General features: G+C 35.8%; 1 protein-coding gene across 1 annotated transcript; it reads left to right on the top strand.

Annotated features, from left to right (window-relative positions):
- Positions 1-4,738: 4,738 nt before the first annotated feature.
- Positions 4,739-7,961, top strand: LOC307151255 (uncharacterized protein). Its single transcript, XM_079859204.1, has 5 exons — positions 4,739-4,779; positions 4,922-5,305; positions 5,521-5,673; positions 5,863-5,912; positions 6,005-7,961. The coding sequence occupies exons 1-5, from the start codon at positions 4,743-4,745 to the stop codon at positions 6,131-6,133; spliced, it is 753 nt and encodes a 250-aa protein (XP_079715330.1). The 5' UTR covers positions 4,739-4,742; the 3' UTR covers positions 6,134-7,961.
- Positions 7,962-22,822: the final 14,861 nt, after the last annotated feature.

Genomic DNA, 22,822 nt, shown 5'->3' with positions numbered 1-22,822 from the left:
CTTCATCAACTTATTCTAACCCTAACCCTACCAATACTCTACTAACACTCTAATGAGAGTTAGACATGGTGCAACGTTACTTATAGTCAACAGAATGTGTTAAAGGGACCATCAAAATAATGTGAAACTGTAAAATCTTTTGAAATGTCCAAAATATTCTTATTGTTCTTATTATTATAAACTGTCTAACGTTTATACTGTCTTGTTTTCTAATATTTATTGGCTTTATTTTTGTGCAGCACTTTTGAACTGCACATCTTTATGTGAAGGTATGTGAAGCCAAATAAATAATAATAAAATGAGCCATGTCAAACCATCTTGTGATTTAATTAATTCAGTGTCTTTAGTTGTGTTGTAAGTGAACTTGGCTTCGCTGTTTAAAGGTTTTGGTTGTGCTTCGGCTTTGTGTCCTTGTGTGGATGAATATGCATTTGTACTTACAAATTTAAGTCTGTTAATGATTCCAGATTACATGACAAATTTTAGTTAGTAACGTATAATCCATTTACATTACACAATCATATATATATATATATCCTAATCATATATATATATTGCCTTGTCATAAGTAATCAGGTTGATTTTTAAGAAGGATCTTTCATTATTCAATGTATGGAGGACCAGTATAAATTCAGCACATTGGACAGCTCCCACTGCTGAACATAGGCCTACTGAACAACAGACATGTCAATTCTGAAAGACGAAGTATATGTGGTTGTACTTTCTGTTTGAGTAAGTATTAGGAGAAGCCAAATGTGCCAAATATGCCAATGTTATATGCCAATATAAGAAGCAGTAATATGGCGTTTATTTAGTCTCAAAACTCGCGCACATAGGCGCGTGCACAGGATACGAAGGCAAACGCGCCGGCGCGTTTCTACACCGTGAGCGCACTAAACCTAGCTTCAGATCCGCGTGCACAAATACTGTCCCGCGAGCACGGGGCTGTGACGCATTCTCGCTCGACCCTCTCTACGCGCTCGCTTATCAAGATTACTTTTGAGACTTTGTTGGCGGGGACAGTGGCTGATGTCTCCGCTCATTTGATTGCTCACTTTCAACATACAGTCACCTTGAGTCTAACGCTTCTCTCTTTTACCCGCCGTTTTTGAGGGAAAGGAATCAGCCAAGATGTCTGAGAGAATAAGAGGTAAAATTAGGAATAATCTGTATAGTTTAAAATCAACATAAAAAATAGACCCAATGCATACCCAGATAGCAAACTGACGTAAAATCAACATAGAAACGATGTTGATCCAGCATCCTTTTGCGCATCGAAGTAACTGTTGAACTGAAGTCAGGCGCACCATTGAAGACTAACGGAAAATCGACACAAATAACTTAGTTTGTTTACCTTAAAGGCTGCAATACACTACATGACTTTTGCTCAGATTTTGTATAGATCACACATCTACGAATAATCTGGGTCAAGCGCCTCGCGTTGTGTTTGCACTAGAGCGGATGTGTATGTGTGGGATATCACATATTGATGTGTCATGTGATATCTGACATATCAGTAAACCATCTGCCTATTAATGCTTTTTCTTAGTTTAACAACTTTTTATTTAGTTTAAGTATTTTTAAGAATAATAATTTTAAGATTTTTTTAAGAATAATTAAGATAAATGTGTGGATTTACAGATTAGGTAATGTTATTATTTACAGAAAACAGAATTTTTGTTTTTAGGTTTACCTATTCCACAAAATGATCATCTTATGTTAGGTTAATTTATAAAATAATGTTATGTGTATATGATAGAAAGAGTTGCAGGACGCTGTACGGCGGGTGGTGTCCCTGCTGCAGAATGCCCTGTCTCAGCCAGCACCTAGAGGAAGTGAGTATTATTGTTATTGTCACCTTAATATTGTTTACAAGCAATTATTTTTAATATTCTTACGATGGGCAATATTTTATATACTTTGTTATTCAAATAGTAGTCTTTGTTTGAATGGCAAATTTGTGGTTTTGCTGGTTTCTCATAAGGAGTTTCTGCAGATTCTGCAAACCAGAGGCATACTGGTAATGACATTGAGCAGAACATGACAAGGTTTGTCATATTCAGGCAATAGAGCTGGACAGTGCTGTTTTTTATTTTTATTATTTTTCCATCATTACAACATTATTTTTTTTATGTTGTGCGCTTAACATTGTTTGTCTCTTAATGCATCTTACCGTCTCATCTCTTATTTTACTCTGACATTTTGCTTTGAGGAAACTAAGCTCAAGTAAAGTGTCAGATTAATCTAAATTTTTCCATGTAAGATGAAGCTCATATTGAACAATTTGAATTTTCCCAGCCTATTTACCTACACAGATAACACTGTAGCTTTTTAACTTTCTAAAATACACTACCTTGAAGGTAAACCATGCAGGTGAGTTGCCTCAAGGAAGAAGTGAAATGCCGTTGATGCACAGTTATTTGTGGCTGCATTCAAGTACATTATCTACAAAAGAAACATTTAAAACAATTAAAAGGCATCAAAGTTAAAACTGATAGGGTTCCTTCTCAGGAAGTACGAGTATACTCAGCAAGCATAGCACACTGAACAAGTTCTATTATGAAATTTGTTTGTCGTGTGCCTTTTACTTAAAGGTAAATTATGTAAACTTTGGCACTCAAGCGGTTAATAAACCAAACTGCATACAATGCATCTTGCGGAAGAAGATTGTAGCCGGAGCTACTTCTCTCTGTTTATGTCTATAGACTTTCAATGAATTTAAGGTCTGACTGGGCATTACATGCGTGTTATTTAAAAAGTTATGTAAAAATCTTCATTCTTAAGAATGTTTACCAAAGGCACAAGGTCTATGCTGGTATAGTCCGTGTTCAACATGTGGAATTACTAAAATGTTAAAAATCAGCAGCAGCCAGTTACCTTTCTGGAGAAACCATCCACTCCTCCAAATATCACAATGTTGTATCTAGAAAGCAATTGGGCATAAAATATCATTCATACTGTATATAAAATTAAAACAAAGTCAATGTGTATTATGAAAATTACCCAATCCAAAATGAAGTAGCCATACAGTACTTTAGATGAATTAACTTCAAATAAATTTGACTTTAATACAAACCTTAACTTAGAGACAAGGGTCCTGGTAAAGAGTAAACTCTGCGTACAACACAGCCAAGACTTGACAGCCTTGAGACGATGCCCACAGAATCAACCTTATGCATGGAGGCTGCAATTCTTCTCCAGTGAACGCTATGGCCTATTGACTCCAGTCTCCCTCTGACCATCCTGTAGCCAGCATTTAGTAAAGGATTCTTGATTGAAGCAACCAAACTGTCAAGTTCATCATCACTGATGGAACTATACATGTTCCTGACAGAGAGCATGTACTCTTCCATTTGTCTGAAGACTGTGCTTCTTGTCCATCAGTTTAGCTATGCAAGACAACAGGAAGTCGAGTATGGAGCATTTCTTTCAAGTGTTGTTCTCCATTCAAAATTTTGGGTCGCCCTGTGGTACCAGCAGCAACTTCCACCGTGAAACATGAGGCTGGACGTTCCTGTTGTGCCTTCACAAGGTCAGACTCTCTTTCTTCCATTTTATTTTATTTTAATAAAAAAAAAGGCAAAATGTTTATTGTAAGTTTTAAGTAAAAAAAAAAAAATGCAGTTTCAAATTTGAAAAACGAACTCTTTAATTTGAATGTGGAGACCTCAATGTGTTTCTTGAGGTTGGATGGTGAGTTTTTTCTGTACAGTATCTTTGAGTAAGCATAAGAGCCACTTCATCCGGTTCGAAAACTCTTTCGTTCCAACATAAGAAAACATTTCTTGTGAATATGGCCGCAGGTGTTTATCTTCGTCACAACAAACTTTGTTTTTCATAACATTTCCTATATTCTTGTTCGAGAAGATATTTCACTTGGAAATTTATCACAATAGGGAAGATGATCGCAACTTCTGTTTCATGCCAACTTTAATGGTTTTTATAAAAAGCATGACACACTTTTGTGTATTGTGTAGTTGATTTATCATATGATGCATTGATCTTCACATGTGTTACTGTTTCTGTTTTAGAATATAATGCAGCTGAGTTCAGCTCAATGGACAGCTGTTAGTGTCAGTATAACCACAGTATAGACAAGCTGAGCAAACTTCCTTCATGCAAATATGTACACTCTAACAAACACACAAAACCACAGAAAGGCTAATGGAAACATTTGTGCTTGGTGACCAGTGATCAAGAGGTGTGAAGTTTGAGTTTGACGACATGTCACAGCAGCAAATGTGAGGGCGAATGCTGTAAGTGTTCTGAATATAAGAGCTGTGGTTTCCTGTTTTGACATGTTTACATGTTGCTGGCTTGAACCCACTACAATATAACAGAGAACATCACTTCGATTAAAAAAAAAAAAACTTGACCAATTGAAAGCACAACATTTCTCAAGTGAAGATGATTACCTGCATGTCTGAATCAAAATTATTTGATGCTAAACACATCTATCATATCTATCAGACAAACAAAAGTTTTACTCTCTCTTCATATCTGTTTGATGATTATTTCCATTTTTGTGAACCAATCAGAGCAAAAAAAACTCCATGGGGTAATCAATGATTGGTTAATACCGCTCTTACTCTTTGTACGTACACATGATAACCTAATTTAATGACAACCCCCTGTGACGCGAGACATTTTAGAAAAGATTTTCCATTGACGTGAACCAATCAGATGAGAGCTGCCGTCTGTAAGACCCTCATAGTGTCAGTTATTCACAGTCACTCACAGAGATGGAGAGGCCAAGAAATGCTTTCATCGTGTTTATGTGTAAGAAAAAAATGTTTTTGAGAAAGTTTTCAGCTGTTTGTAGAGTTTTTCGAATGTAAATGCTTATATTACTGTGAATATTTTTGTATGGTAGTACATTTCAAATGGAAGTGCTTTATTAAGTTATTTTGCACTTTTACAGGTGTTTTGTGGTTCAGTCAGAACAGAATCTATGGAGCAGAAGTGGAGATGAAAGTCAGACCAGGAGACAACATCACTCTCTACTGTGATCGCTCTGTAAATGGTTTTCGCTTTGTATGGATAAGAAACTGCTCTCATGAAAATCAACCCTCTCTCGTAATAAATTTTAGGAAATTGGATCTAGAGACATTTCAGCGTTTCAACTTTATCTACAACCGCTCCAGTAATTCTCATGATCTACATATTACTAACATCAGTGCCTCTGATCTGGGACTGTATTACTGTGCAGAAATAGAGAATAAGGTAAATAAAGATGAAAAAGGCATCATCTCCTCATCTGAAATGAACTATTATGGAAACCGAACAACTCGTCTTTCTTTTGTTGGTAAGAAAACCTTTCTGCTAGTTTCATTGCTTGTGTGATTCTGAAGAACTTTCTCACTGAGGAAGCAAGATGAACAGGACAAAAATACATTTTTACTAACATTCATTGATACTTTTGTGTTTATTTCATATTTAGCAAGTGGCTACTTGTTCTGAACCCTTTACACCTCATGACTGTATATAATTTATGGATTTATTTATGTTTATTTTATATAGAGAAAGTAACTTTGTGTTCTGGACCCTCGAACATCACCTCCACTCTTCCTCTAGACTGTGTTCTCTGCTGGACGCTGCTGTTCAGTGTGTGTCCGGTGTGTGTTCTCCTCTCCTCTATCTGTCTGTACTGCCTCTGTCAGAGGAAAACTACAGGTATCATTCATTATTGCACACTCTTCTTTTGCATTGCCACAGTTTTAATTTAATATACAGATAAACTTTGGATAAGCAAAGCCTGCAAACAAAATTTAATAGTAATGTATAAATTGAAGTGTAACACATAACCTTTGCATAACTAAACCATTATGTATGTGATGTTCTAATTTAAACAATCGACTGTAGATGCTGCGACAGATCAAAAAGACCATTTGAAAAGTGGAAATACAATTGAGGTATGAACAATGCAAATATGCACGTTTCATTATAGACATTTAAATATAAGATATGCAAGTTCCAGACAGGAATTTCATTTCTTTCATTCCAGGGTGAGGAGGAAGAGGTGTGTTATGCATCTTTAGACGTGATAACCAGGAGACAAAAACAACGCAAGACAAAGCGAGTACAGTGTTCTGACTTCAGCACATATGCTCAGGTCAGAACAGAAACGGAGTAGAACTAAAATAGAACTGAGGTGCTTTCTGAAACATTCCAAATATGATAAAGGTTGCAGGTTTCATTATCATTTAACATCACATGTAATGATTCAAGGTTGAGGACTTTCTACCATTACATCTGAAAGTAAAAGATATGTATTCCATACTTGGATCCTTGGTCCCACTTTATATTAGGCCTAAGTGTCTTTAACTACTGTGTACTAACATTTAAATTAATAATTTGATACAATGGTCTTATTATTTACAGACATGTTTTAACATTATACTTATATTTTAAAAAATAGCTGCATGTAGCTGTAATTAATATCTATAAGAACATCTATAATTACATCGTTGATCCTTCCCTGCCCCCTGAAATCTAACCATACCATGAAACCTATCCCTAAACTTACCCGAATCCCACCTCAACAGAAGCAAAAGTCTTTTGAAACATTTTACCTAACTTTTTAATGTAAGTACATAATTAAAGACACTTAATATAAAAAGTGACTGGACACTTTAACACATTTTTCACACAATGATAATTTGTTTATTGTCATGAGCTGTTACTCTTACTGTTGTTACTCTGGTCCTCATTGCAGTACAATGTTGTTTTCCTCTATTAACACAGTCTTTGTGGACACATGTAATGGCCTAAATAACAGGATGTAGAAGTGGGTTTCCTGTATGAAGTGGTGTTTAGTTTAAGGTACTTATATTTCTCTTAAACTCAATGATTGGAGCGTTTTTCTGACTCAGTTTTATAGTTAGCCTAATTAAATTTTCCCAAAACATAATCCGTGGCGGATGAAGCATTATGTGCTTGCTGAGTAGATTAGTATGTTTGGATAACAGTTAGCAACAAGTAAACAGGCAAACTATCTATCTTATTTTAAAACTATCTTATCTTATGATTTTAAAGTTAAAAGATAAATGTCCACTTAAGTTGCTTCTCGGTAGTAAGATATATTCTTGTTTTTCCTCTTATTTTTCTTCTAACTGGTGCATGTTAGGTCTGCTTTTCTTCTAAAGCTAATTATTTTGAACAGTTAAAATCTAATTGAAATCAAATCAAATTTAAATATTCAAAGCATCAGAGTTGCTCTTCAAAGGAGTTTTACTGAAGTGCACGGTCTGTGTCTTTCTCTGAGGAAAGGTCTTTGTTTCCAGTTAAAAAGATAGCCATCTTAACCACAAATGTTTCCATTCAGTTTAGTGCTTGTGTGCATATGAGACAGAAGAAAGAGGTTGGTCTGTGTAAATGTTCATGTGGTGAGTTTGTGGTGACATTGGTTTTTGTACATGCAATGTCTGCAAAAGCTTGATTGACAGCGGCAGTCTTTCTTTAGACTCTCTGATGGATGAGGAAGTTTCACATTTACTGCATTTCTCAGAATGAAGCACAAAGAGCTGTTTTTTTTTGGTTGAGCTTTTTTAATTTTAATTTTTTTTTTTTTTTTATGTTGACAAATGCATCCCACTTGACCTCTCAAATGATGTTCAAATGATGCTAAATCAGTGCTATGCCGTTTAATATAAATGTGTCAAAACTAATATTTTTCTTTTATCTGTACATTTTGTCACTGTATATAATGGATGTTTATAGTATGGCAATGTATATTTTTACTTGTCCATGATCTGTTATTATGTCTGAAAGAGACTCATGGTGGTCAGAGCCAACAGTGTGTTTAGTTTTATTAGTGACCTGAGGGGGGCAGTGTGGGTTTGCTTTTTGTAAAATGTCTAAAACATTTCAAATGCTTGTTATATTCCACATTTATTTGACTAATATTTTAAAGCACATTTTTATGTGAAGGTTATATAGCAAATAAATGTGTCATATTAATTAATGTTATGAGTCAGTTGATTCAGTGTCCCTCATTGTGCTTGGCAAATCATTAAATATATATAAAAGATAAGTGACAGAACATAATGTAGGAAGAACATATTCATTTATTATTATTGTTGTATATGGTGTAAGTACAGTAATGTGTGTGTGTGTGTGTGTGTGTGTGTGTGTGTGTTTCTGGCCCTATAATAAGAAATGGCAAAACATCATGGCCACTCTCTGCGACCAGTAGGTGGCGCTCATGGAGTTTCAACAACAGTGTTTTGCTGTTCAGTCCAAAAAAAAAAAATAACAATTCCATTCCACACTTTGCAGAAAGCAAGTCTGACAGAGAAAACTGGATTATAGAGTTATTAGAGGGCTATTGCAGTAACCCTGTTTGTAGTTGAATTAAAAGGGCAAATAAGGTGTGGGTGATAATGAGATATTTAGACAAGTCCATTCAATCACTTATTTATTCTATTACTATAGTGCCTCATCTGCACAAAATCTTTATTTGGAACCCAAAATCAGGGTTATTATTAACTAAATTATTATTAAACTATTATTAGTTATCAATAACTAAAACCATAAAAAACATTTCCGTTCCATAAAGTAAACATTAACTGAAATGAAATAAAATGTAAAAAAAAAAAAAAAAAAAAAAAAATTACAGTTTTAACATTATATATATATATATATATATATATATATATATATATATATATATATATATATATATATATATATATATATATATATATATATATATATATATATATGCCACGTAGAATTAAGGCAGTTCTGAAGGCGAAAGGGGGTCAAACACAGAATTAGTATGGTGTTCCTAATAATCCTTTAGGTGAGTGTTTATATATATATATACACTCACCTAAAGGATTATTAGGAACACCATACTAATTCTGTGTTTGACCCCCTTTCGCCTTCAGAACTGCCTTAATTCTACGTGGCATTGATTCAACAAGGTGCTGAAAGCATTCTTTAGAAATGTTGGCCCATATTGATAGGATAGCATCTTGCAGTTGATGGAGATTTGTGGGATGCACATCCAGGGCACGAAGCTCCCGTTCCACCACATCCCAAAGATGCTCTATTGGGTTGCGATCTGGTGACTGTGGGGGCCATTTTAGTACAGTGAACTCATTGTCATGTTCAAGAAACCAATTTGAAATGATTCGAGCTTTGTGACATGGTGCATTATCCTGCTGGAAGTAGCCATCAGAGGATGGGTACATGGTGGTCATAAAGGGATGGACATGGTCAGAAACAATGCTCAGGTAGGCCGTGGCATTTAAACGATGCCCAATTGGCACTAAGGGGCCTAAAGTGTGCCAATAAAACATCCCCCACACCATTACACCACCACCACCAGCCTGCACAGTGGTAACAAGGCATGATGGATCCATGTTCTCATTCTGTTTACGCCAAATTCTGACTCTACCATCTGAATGTCTCAACAGAAATCGAGACTCATCAGACCAGGCAACATTTTTCCAGTCTTCAACGGTCAAATTTTGGTGAGCTCGTGCAAATTGTAGCCTCTTTTTCCTATTTGTAGTGGAGATGAGTGGTACCCAGTGGGGTCTTCTGCTGTTGTAGCCCATCCGCCTCAAGGTTGTGCGTGTTGTGGCTTCACAAATGCTTTGCTGCATACCTCGGTTGTAACGAGAGGTTATTTCAGTCAAAGTTGCTCTTCTATCAGCTTGAATCAGTCGGCCCATTCTCCTCTGACCTCTAGCATCAACAAGGCATTTTCGCCCACAGGACTGCCGCATACTGGATGTTTTTCCCTTTTCACACCATTCTTTGTAAACCCTAGAAATGGTTGTGCGTGAAAATCCCAGTAACTGAGCAAATTGTGAAATACTCAGACCGGCCCGTCTGGCACCAACAACCATGCCACGCTCAAAATTGCTTAAATCACCTTTCTTTCCCATTCTGACATTCAGTTTGGAGTTCAGGAGATTGTCTTGACCAGGACCACACCCCTAAATGCATTGAAGCAACTGCCATGTGATTGGTTGATTAGATAATTGCATTAATGAGAAACTGAACAGGTGTTCCTAATAATCCTTTAGGTGAGTGTATAGTACATTTATAAGGATAATAAAGATTAACAAACTATGTTGTGTTTATTGAATACAACCGTTTTGCTTTATACAACAGCTCAATGAACAAGCACAGCAGTGGTGTTTCGTTCCTGAATGAATCAGCATTTTTGAATGAACCGTTGAGTGATCAGTCGGGAATACATTTTTTATTGCACTACCTTAAAATCACTTGAGGCAGTGGCTGCGTCCGAAATCATATACTTCCCTATACTATAAAGTAGGTGAAAAACAGTATGTAAAAAAAGAAGTATGTTCGAATTCACAGTACTCATAAAAGAGTGGGAAAAAAGTATCCGGATGACCTAATTCTTCCGGTGAGATTCTGAAGTGCGCATACGATGGACACTTTACTATCCCATGAGGCCACGGGAGAGGATTTGTGAATGGCAATGAAGTGACGTAACTGACGCTGGTAGATCAAATTATAATGACATCATGGCGAATATATGTCAAGGTTACATCCTTACTACACACATTAACACACTTTTTTTAGCGGTTGTGAAGTTATTCAAAATGAGTACCTAGTCAAAAGAGTATGCGATTTCAGAAAAAAATGCACACTCTTGAGTAGGTACTAAAGGTACTTTTTTTGCAAGTGCTAAAAGAGTATGTTCTATATTAGGGCTGCATGATTGATCGAAATGAAACCGCACATGATTTGGCAAAGGCTGCGATTAATTTATGCGCAGCTTGTCAGTGAAGTACGGCTCTGTGCTCAGTAGTAAATGCTGCTCCATCTGAAAGCCAGAGGGTGCTCTCGCGCAGAAACTCCACATGTGCCCCAGCACAGAAGGCCGCTATCACACCAGTTCTAAAAAAAACTGGTAGTGATGTTGACAACTTATCTAACTATAGGCCTGTTGCGAACCTGCCTTTTGTGGCGAAGGTCCTCGAACGAGTTGTTGTTGGCAAGTTACAGCAATATCTGTCCAAAAAATAAAGAAGAAATAAAGTTATGGATGCATGACAATCATCTTAAATTTAACGAATCAAAAACAGAACTGGTACTTGTTGGTATGCCGGCAGCTTTGCACAAACATAACTGTCTAAATCTGTTCACTGATTCGGAGTTATTGGCTCCAGCATCACAGGTGCGAAATCTAGGTGTTATCTTTGATTTGCATTTGATGCCCATATCAAAATGGTTTCAAAATCTGCATTTTTTCATCTAAAAAATATTGGCAGAATTCAACCTTCTTTGTCGCTGTTAGATGCGGAAAGGCTTATCCATGCATTTATTACGTCGAGACTAGATTATTGTAATGCACTTTACTCTGGTCTCCCTGATAAGCATATTAAGAAATAGCAGTTTATTCAAAACCCGGCCGCACGTGTATTGACACATACAACTGTTCAGCAGCATATTTCCCCTGTTATTTATGAACTTCATTGGCTTCCAGTATCGGGACGTATTGATTTTAAAATCTTGATTTTAACATATAAAGCCATTCATGGGATAGAGCCGGAATACCTCTGTAATCTAGTTGCTCCTTACATTCCAATCCGTTCTCTCTGCTCTTCCAACTCTTCTACTCTTCAGCAGCCCACATTTAAATTGAAGTCGATGGCTGGTCGTTCTTTCTTTGTTACAGCTCCACAGTTGTGGAATAAACTTCCTCTGGTGATTAAAAATTCCCCAACACTATTTTAAGAAGTCTCTCTAGACCTGTCTTTTTAAAAATGCTTATTGTATCTGAAATGTACTATCATTAACTTCTGTACTGTTTAAATTTTTTTTTTTCTCTTTTTTTATATTGGTTTTGTATATTGTTCTTGTAGCGCTTTGGGTTGGAGAAAAGCGCAATATAAATAAAATATCATCATCATCATCATCATCATTCACAAATCCTCTCCCATGGCCTCATAGGATAGTAAAGTGCCTATCATATGCACACTTCAGAATCTCGCAGGAAGTAGTTGGCTATCCGGGGTTTTTTATTTACACATACTCTTTTGTGAGTACTGTGAATTCAGACATACTTATTTTGTCACATACTGTTTTTCACCTACTATATATTAGGGAAGTATGCGATTTCGGACGCAGCCTTGGTCTTTGAGACTGGAAGGTGAAATGCTTGCAAAGGGTCACAATGTAAAACTTGTGCAAAAAAGGCCACAGGCAACTCCTACTAAAAAGTATTTTTCTATTAAAAAGGGTTTTTAAAAATATGTAAAAAAATATGTTGTTCTGTGTGGAATTTATTGTGGGCCACTATGGACTCTGAGGGAAAATAATATCATCAGTTTTACACAAGAAATACGCATGCAAAACCTAAAAACAACAGCAATAAAATAGCTTGACCTTAATTTGGATTTGGCGTGAAGTTTATTTTCCCTTGCGGCATTAATTTCTGTTTCCATGTGAGTAGATATCAGACATTCTTTCAGCTTAACAACAGAGTAGTCAAACATAGACCATGTCGATTTCGGTCAGTCGAGGAACAGATGATTTCCTTCATGGTTGTGCCAGCTGCTGTCGATGTCATGCTGTGTGTGTGTGTGTGTGAGCATGCGGGTGTGTGTGGGTGGGTGCGGGGCACTGATTGCATCATGTCATTCCCGACCTTAATTTGTAACTGTGTGGTAGTATGGAATGACATTATCAAAAATTTTATAATAATTAAAATTTACAATAAAAAAAAATGAATACATTTATTTAAATAATTAAAATATTTAAAGTATTTATTTATTTAACTTTATTTGTTTATTCATTCATTTAGTTATGTATTTGCTGTCTAACCAATAAAAAGACATTTTATTGATTTACTTCATTCAATGCATCTCAAAAAGTGTATTTTGTGCTCTTAGTTTTATGAGCTTTAATGATTATTATTAAACTGAATGCACTTTCAGACATTGATGCCATCAGTGACCAAATGTCCCCACATGGATAGTAAAACCAGATTTGTTTTGGTCCACATGAGGAAATACATTTTCATTTACATTGAGAATGTAAAAATGCATTAAGTTTAAGGGTAGGTTTAGGGTTAGGGGATAGGATACTGTTTGTACAGTATAACAATCATGAAGTCCCCATAAACCCAACATGTGTGTGTGTCTAAAATGTCACCACAAAGATGGCAATAACTGAAATCTTTTGGGAAAACAGCTTATAAATCAGACTTGGGGAAGTTTTCTGTGATGGTAGGTTTAGGTTTAGGGGTAGGGTTAGTGTAAGGTAATAGTCCACATAAAACATGAAAACACAACATGTTTGTTTGTGTGTGTGTGTAGTGCTAATTGTGACCAACTAATCAGCCATTGCACACTTTGCACTCTTTGCTCATGTTGTTAGCATTTTATGACAGTGTTGCATAAAGACATACATGTATAATACAAAAAAAGAGATGAAATAATAGGCAAATACATGCTGTCAGGCTTGGCAACACTTTCCTATACTGTCACTGTGTGTTTCAGCTCTGATGGGAAAAGAATATTACACGACTGTCATATGTTAGATAATCACCTACAGCCATACATTTTTGTATAATGTGTCTCATTGTCATACCTGAAATAACCACGTCTGCATTTGATGCCTAACAGCTGTTCTAAATATACCATGCACATCCATCTCAAACACAGAAAAGTTCAACTGACCTGGTCTTGGAATCTCCGATTCAGTTATGGATAAAGATATAGTGAAAAAGACACTCAAATGCCTGAAAGAGAAGTGTAGAAGACAGTGATCTAATACATACAGTGCTGTAGGGGTTGAAAGGGCTGCTGTCAAAATAGAAGCAGTGTTTTAACTTGAGTAGCATTTTCACTCCATCCAGTGACCTATAAAGTAAAAGTACATTCGAACTCAGAGTTTCTCCATGTGGATATGCTTCTGTGGAATTACTAACACTGCTACAAATAACTCCATGCTTGTTGCTTGAATAATCTAACAGCGACACAAATCCCCACCAGCGTTTAAAAAAAATAAAATAAAAATTGCAAGCCACCACCAGCGTTTTTGATCATTTTCACAAAAATGGCATGGCCCACAGAATATTTGTTTGTATATCTGAACATCAAAAGAAAATACAGAGCCTAACAACTGTTTATAAATAAACAACTGTTTTATTCTAGCATCATGCATTCTTTTTTATCAGCACTTGTTGGTATTGTAGGTAAGTTTCATTAAAAAAAAGCAACATTTTGAGCAAAAAGCTGAGAAAATCAAGTTTTTGTCAAACACTACATCCAGATTCAGAAAGATGATCAAAACATAGATGGAGTAGATCGAGTCCATCAACACCCTTAATACTTGCACAGTCCTAACCACTTCCTGGGTCGACATTTCATTCAGTAACAATAGGCCGTTTTGATTTATATGTTTAATGTTGATGATCGTGTTATTTTACATATGCATATGATTACATATGATATCGCTAGTTTCTGCATCTTCTTCGCATGTGTTTTGATCAGGAGATTCAGTACTCTTTCAGAAGATGTGCCATAGCGCCCCCTACCGTATAACAGTGAAAACATGGAAAGTCGTAAAATTCCGTAAATGGCAGGGAAGCGTTTTCTCACAAATGACGGAAATTTCCCTCAATGGCAGGGAAAGAGTTAAATTTAGCCCTAATCAAACCTTTAGTATTTGGTGGATATGAAACCGAAGTCTTGATAGCTTTTCTTCCCTATTGTGATGTATAGCCGAGTGAAACGGCTTCTCAAACAAGAAAAAACGTAGGGCGGAACTTGAGTTTATCCATTTGTTAATTGATTGGATCGTTGTGGTTTGCTATTGCTGAGATCTCATGTGACTGACAGGTTGTCACTGAATTACTTTACTATTCCAATATAGTCAATTTTGATTTCATGGTGACTTTAACAGTAGTTTTCTGAAACTTCACCATTTCACTTTCTGTAAATTCAGAAAAAATGGCCCATTCACAAGAAATAAAATATTAAAAGAGAAAAACATCTCTTTTAAATATGACTTATTGGTAACCATGTTGCAAATGATTGCACCACAGCAGCACTTAATAAGAAAGTAGCCATATCTTAATAATACTTTATAATCTATAATTAGGCACCATTTCACGGCTGTAGGACATGTGAGCTAACTCTTGTATAATACAACAAAGACCCATTTTAATGAATCATAACTACACAGTGATCCAAAACCATTTAGGATTTTATTTTAAAACTTAAACATCAACTTTTAAAAAAACTAAAGTAATACAATTTGAAATATTGCTTTCTTTTGGAATTTGTCATTTCACTGTTCATAATTCAAAAGTGAACATGTCTGGCAAATTGAACTCAAGTTTTAACTCAAGAATAATTTGTTCTTTGAGGAAAAGTGACAACCAGACCAGAGGTGTTGAGACATGAGGAACTATTAAAAGAGCTGTGACAGGAGTTTGTTCTCTCATTGAGCAGATGTTTTCACACATAAACGATGGGTTTTATCGAGCTTGGATAAGAATGGCTATTGAATGAGCAGTAATTAAGTCCTTCATTTGGACCCATATTGTAAAATAAGGTGAAAACCCTCATTAGATTCCATTTTTTAGTTAATTTTCCATTAGTTTCTGACATTACATCCAGGTCACTGTGTGGGCGTAGTGTTTTTCTATGGTCCTTCATAGGTAGATGTCATGTTATCTTAGGACACACACATCATGTGTAAGAGCGTACAGCCTAAATTATGTATAATGAGAAGTAAAGTACGCAATCTACACATTACTAAAGCCTCTCTATAGAATAATCGCTAACACTTTATTATAGTCCACATTAGTATTATACTACCTATAAGCAACTAGGCGTCAACTAGTAATTAGAGTATTAGTAGACTGTCTGCTTAATATCTACTAGCACTTTATTTTGATAGTCCCCCAACAGTCACCCCTTTCAGGGCGAAACAGTGAGTACACACACTCCCCCAGTCACTAAGGATGCTTTCCATTTTCTAGGTCAGCTCATCTAAAGCCTGAAGGTTTCACAAACTAGTTGCATTATGCTTCATGCTATGGCAACACACACACACACACACACACACACACACACACACACACACACACACACACACACACACACACACACACACACACACACACACACACACACACACACACAAACTAAGTAGTTCAAATTATAGTCAAATTATATGTCGACTTAATTTGTACATGGCACTCCGCCAGTTGCCTGCCTCTGTTGTTTTGTTTGGTTATAATAATTGCAGTTGTTGGTCATGTGGTTTTCCCATCATTTCTCCTACTGTGACTATTTAAGACCTTAAAAACACAGCTGACTTAGGAGATGCATGAAATTGATGTGTGGCCTTTCACACACAAGCATGTATATTCACAATGCAGAATGTTCTTTTAAATGTACTTGACAAAATGCAATGACAATGTATTAGCTTATTAATGCATTCACTAGCGAGTAAAATACAGGTCATATGTTGTCATATGTTAAATTAAAGCTTCTACACAAATTCAAAAAACAAAATGGTTACTGTACTTCGAAAATTAGAATTGACATTAGTTTATGCATTAAGCATATGCCTTTACTCAGAGAAACTGACATTTCATTCAAGATAGAATGTAAAATGAGGTAAGATGCAACCAAAGATGTGACTTAATCTCAGCGCAACACATTTATCAAACATTTATGCTCTTATTAATCTCGACTTTTCATCTAAACATCACATTTGTGAGATAATTTCGATCGGAACAGTATTGAGGTTAAACATACATTTTTTTATGCTGGATTTTAGGATTTTTTTCAAAATGTTTTTTAAATGAAAAGTTTTTTTTAATTAATATTTTTATTTATTAATTAACAATATTAATAATGAATACAGTTTTGTATTATGTAGTATGTACCTATTTATGTAACCACATATAATTCTCATAAGTATGATGATTATTTTTTTATTTATATTATTTTTTATAATATAGCCTAACACTAATTTATTATTATCATTTAATTATTTATTTAATTTAAAACATATTCATTGTTCATCATAATCTATAGATCCTCCCTCTGTAATCTTTAAATCCTAATTCATTGTCCACTGGTACAGTTTTTTCACAATTTTGCAAACTAGGCTGGTTTTATCAAAATACTTAACACAATTCACAAAAGCACACACCCAAACTGCAAAATACCTAATATATCCTAAAAAATGAAGTACTGCAACCAAAACTACATATAGCATTATCAAAATCAAACTTTTGCACGAAATGGCACACACTTCATTCATATTACCAGATTTTTGTCTAACCAACTACACACTGTTGGGCATAATGAAAACCACTCTCATCTTTAGTATGCTTTGCCATAATACTAAAATAGTTCAAATTGTAGAAAATTCTTCAGATTGTTCACAAGCACAGAAATATTTGCAGATACATACACATGCTGTTGAAACATTTAATTTTTTATTTTTCACCAAACAAGCAGATTTACATTGGACTGAACAAAAAAAAAAAAAAAAAAAACAGTAAACTGAAAAAGATTGAAGTGTTAACAATGAACCATTGAGATGTTTGGCCAGGTGCACATGTATTGGCATATAAGCTCATGTAGTGGCATTTCGAATGGCAGTGTTTTGAAATGGCAAACATGTGACTTTATATCATATTGTTGTGTCTTATGCAGAGAACCGTGTTCAGTGCTTTTAAAAAGTGCCATTTTGAATTGCAAAATGTGCGTAAAGCAGAAAAATGTGTTTAGACTTTTGGAGACTTGAGAAGAGGTTTTGCTCTCTGTGTGTCAGTTTAAATAATCGTGCTGTGCATGTCATTTTAGTGTGTTAGCAATTGGAAAAAAACTGTATTATATAAAAATATAGGCCTGCATATAATTTATAGAATACAGTGTAATCAGATCAGATGTATATATTTACTAAATTGACAAAATACATAAATTCATATTAGCTTTATAATAAAAACACTTTTATATAAAAAAAAAAATAATAATTGTTTTAAAAATGACAGATTATTCTGCAAAAATTCAGATGACACTTAGAAGGCAATCTGCTAACCAAGTTAGCTAAAGCCATATCTAAATATGCTACAATTTAGCATATAACTGTTCTTAAAGAGAGAATCTTTATTACATTTTTATATAACTTTATCTACATTTTATCACACAAGCTATTCCCTGCAGCTGAATCTATGATCTTGGCTTTGCTATAGCGTTATGTACAACCAGTCTACTAGCTAGTGGAACCTTACATCCATATAAACGTATAAATTAGAGAAACAAAAAGTAAAGATGAAAGAGCAGAGGATAAAGGGTGAAATAAAAAGACAAAATGAGCCTCTTATCATCTTCCTAATCGTCATTTCAATTTTCTCATGCTTCGGGGTCCCTGTGGTGTTTTTTATTCTCGTTCGATTGCCCTTTTTCCTCGCTACCAAAATTAGAGCGTTCTCTCTAGTTCATGTCTTTAAGGTCAGGCCTTGCAAGTGTAGACACTTTGCGCAGGGGAACGATGTTCAGGGAGATAATGTTCGTGTGTGTGTGAGTGTGTGTATTCTAGGCTTTTGGGCATGTTAGACATGAATTCAATTTGATGTGTAATTTTGTATTCTGATAATTTAATTAAGAATGGCCGTGTCACATTATGTCTTACCGATGGAGGAGAGATAACAACATGAGGGGTGACAGAAAAGGATCATAAGTAAGGGGTAAAGAGAGAGAATAAGGGTATATCTTAGCTGAAAAAAGGGAGATATTGAGAAGAGAATCAAGGAAGTTAGAGGTGTGACCAATATCCTCAGGCAGTGGATCAGTTATTGGCCCATACACACGCATGTTGCCATCTCCTGGGGCTCAGCTGTGTGTGTGTGTGGTTGCGTGCAAGTGGACCTCTGACCAGAGCCTCAGGTTAAATCTGAGACAAGCGGAGATAATTAATATTAGGAGAGTTATTGTGACAACTCCCTGTGCTTTTGTCCAGACATGTTGTTGAAAAATACATTGTGCTAAATGCTTGTGAATGTTTCAAATGCCCCATACCGACTCATCTCTCACAGCATATTTTTTAAAATGAGTCAGGAACATTTGTGCAGACCTCAAATGGTTTATTTAAGATTGTAAAGCATTTCTGTGACCGCACATGGCTTAACCACAATGTGGCGCAGGGCTTGTATACTCACACAGCTCTATTAAAGACAGAAAATAGAGCATCCGTGTTTGTTTTTATCCACCTCACTGGATCTCAGGACTAATTAGTGGGTTTTTAGTCCCAGAGTTCCCTGCAGTCAGAGTAAAAGTTAAAGTCGGCATGAAACGGAAGTTGTGATTGTCTTTTCTTTTCTGTTGTGATGGATATCCAAGCGAACCTTCTCGAATGAGAAAAAAAATGTCGGGATTTTATTGGACACTTTCTGCTTCCCGTAGTGACCTTGTCACGGATTGTGTTGGTATAATACACACGAACATGAAGATTAAGAAAATTAGGCAGTCTTTAATAAATCCACAGGGTAATCCACAGAGTAAGAGTAGCGAAACACACATCCAACATAGACAAGACCCGACAACAATGAACAGAAACAAGGGAACTTAAATACACGTTCAAACAAGGATGATTAGACACACACACATGAACTGAATGATGAAATCAAATATGTGACCATGACAACAAACAAGACAAGGAGATATGGTTCAAATGAAAACAAAGTCCAAACTGAGTTACGCCCCCCTCCTGGAAAGGCGCAACCTCACGCTGGTAGATGAATGGAGGAGGAAGCTAAACGAGTCGGTTTCCCTACACTCTCAAGTATACAAGTTGTTATTTTGAGTTCTACGAGGGAGTGAATGCTTTTTACAAGTCCACTACGTATTGGACTTAATGTAGTACGTCATTGCACAACAGGCTGCAGAGAGGACGCCTTGGAACAAAAAAATTCTTTAAAAAACATAAGAAAAATAGAAGACATTTTCATTTCCTTTTCAAAGATTGCAGGGAAATCAAAAAGATAAAGGTCAAATACAAACAGTGAATACATGTAGCGAGAAAGATGTAAATGTCTGTTGCGAAAATCACTAAAAGCCTCTTTTGTAATGGCAAGACGTGGATGTGTGTGTAATGTGTCACAACGTTCAGTCAGGCAAAATCACATACGCGCAGAGCCATGGGAGACAAAGGAGGGTTTTCTCTTACTGTTAGCAAAGAGCCATTCAACTGATAAAGACAGAAAGAAATGCATGAAAAATGCATGAATGAAATCTCCCTCTACTTTTCTCTCTCTTGCTCGTTCCCTGAATCACTGTTGGATTAAATGAAAGGGGGATCTAAGATGAGAGTGCGTGAGAGAGGCATAAGCTTTATTTATTCATTGTCTTAAGTGGTTGAGTGGGTGAACCCAGTGTAAAACCCCTCTGGCACAACCCCATATACACACACACATTCTCACCAACACGCACACACATGCACAGACTGGTGTCAAACGTCCCTCGGGGAACGGGTCGTTAGAGGTCCGTTTAACATTTGATATGATGTGGTGAAATTGCGGACATCTGGGTTTAGAGGATTTCGACAGACTATGTGCTCATGCACATACAAAGCAAAGCTCCCTTTAGCTTTTGAAATAAGTGCATTATGGTGTCACTCCTCTTTAAATCTAAAACCAAGCATGGTTTGCTAATTGGAGAAGGCCAAGGGAGCTAGTGGGGGAGGGTTTGTGCTCTGCTCGAGTATTTAAAGGGACAGGTCACTCAAAAAAGAGCATTCTGTCATCATTTACTCACTCCCATGCCATTTTAAACCTGTATGACTTTCTTTTATGTGTGAAAAATGTCTCAAATGTCAGTGCTGCATAAAGTTAAACACATCTACTGTAGGCCTGGTTTCACAGACAGGGCTTAGATTAAGCCAGGATTAGGCCTTAGTTAAATTATGACATTTAATAGCTTTTATAAACGTGACTTAGAAACATTACTAGTGTGCATCTTGAGACAAAACAATGGTTTTGTCACAGTTCATTCAGATGAAGAAAAGGGTACAAACAGGTTTCTACAAACAAAAGGTTCTTCAATAAAACAAACTCAGGTAATCCACATGCGAGAAGGCAACACACAAAACAATACCAGACAGCAACTGAATGAAAAAGAGGAACTTAAATACAAAGCAAATGAGGGAAATAATGACAAATACCTGTGATGATTAATGAATCTCCATAGTAACTAATAAGTGGCAAGAAACTGAACAAAGGAACACAGATGACTGAAAATAACAAACTAAAAGTCCATGATAATGGACTAGACTTAAGCCTTGTCGGTGAAACCGGGGGCTAAAGTTTTTATTTAAGATTACGATGGCACGTGAAAAAAAAAAAAAAAAAGATTATGAGCATGGTTAAAATATTTATAATAAACACTGCAATATTCCATAAAAAATAGAAACGGTCAATTTTGATTTCATGGGGACAAATAACATTTTAATAAAGGGATAGCAGCATTCTGTCATTATTTACTCACCCTCATGTCATTCCAAACCTGCATGAACTCCTTTTTTTGTGAAACACTAAAGAAGCTTTTTTTGAAAAATGTTTCAAATGTCAGTGCTGCATGAAGACTAACACATCTAAAGTTTTTAAGATTCTAAGGGCACATGATTTTTGATGCCAAAATTCTTGTTTTGTCGAGTATCTTCATAAGTTTAAATGAGTTAAAAAGTGTTAAAGGAACACGTCGTGTGGCAGGTCTTAAGTGTCAGCAGCCTAATAAATCAACAGTCTGTGTCATTAATGTTAATCAAAGAACAAAAGACAATTAGAAAGTATCTCACTTCTCTTGAATGAATAATGTTTGTAGCTTTAATAAGGATTAATCTATATTTAATTTATAATTTATACGCCTCTTGATTAAACAAAGGGCGCCAATGTGAGTATGTACACCGATGCGCAAAACGGCAGGCGTAAAAGCGATACAAAAAATAATAATAAAAAGCCCGGGTTCGTTTTTTGTTTGTTTGACGCAATTATACTGTAATGTTGAATGCCTATAATTAATGGCTAAAATTGAGAAAAAATTCATGTAATAGAGACATCAGTATTGTTATCAGTGATATAGCCTTCATTCATGGTGCTTATTAAAAGATGCAATTAAACAAATATTTAAAATATACTGTCTTTATAGTTTCTACATTAGTTCAATGGAAATTGCGATCATAGTTGGCCAACAATACTTTTGGGAATGCACCCCAGTATGACTTTCTTTTTCTGTGAAACACAAAAGAAGATATTTTTAAAAGTCTCAAATGTGTGTTTGTCCATACAATGAAAGTCAATAGTTGTTTTGGATCCCTCTGACTTTCATTGTATGGACACAAACAGTTCTTTAAAATATCTTCTTGCAGAAGAAAGAATGTCATTCAGGTTTGGAACGACATGAGGGTGAGTTTCCATTTTTGGATGAACATTTCCTTTAAACCTTTTTTTGAATTTGTGTACCAGAGAGTGTGTGATATGCTTTTTTTCCTGTTGTATTGGTGAGCTTGAGTGTGTTTGTGTGATAGGGAATTTGTCTCGGGCCTGGTCTTTTCATGAAGCCGGAATGGTGTGTGTTCTGTTAATCCACTGTATGGCGTCCTGCATAAATAATGCACTGAAGGGTTTTTGTGCATGTGTGTAGGAAGGTGTTTGGTGGGTGTGCTGGCATTGTTCGATGTTTCGAGTCTCACAAGGTCGTCTGCTCAACCGTAACGTTCAAGCTGCACCATCGGGTGGAGAGATAGAGTAAACAGCAGAGCCGTGGTATAGTGGTCCGCTTTGCTAATGTGTGACAGGATGAATGGA

This window comes from Squalius cephalus, assembly GCF_949319135.1.
Source record: "Squalius cephalus genome assembly, chromosome: 2".
Lineage (NCBI taxonomy): Eukaryota > Metazoa > Chordata > Actinopteri > Cypriniformes > Leuciscidae > Squalius > Squalius cephalus.
The sequence above is the reverse complement of the archived record's forward strand: the minus strand, read 5'-3'. Positions and strand labels throughout refer to the sequence as shown.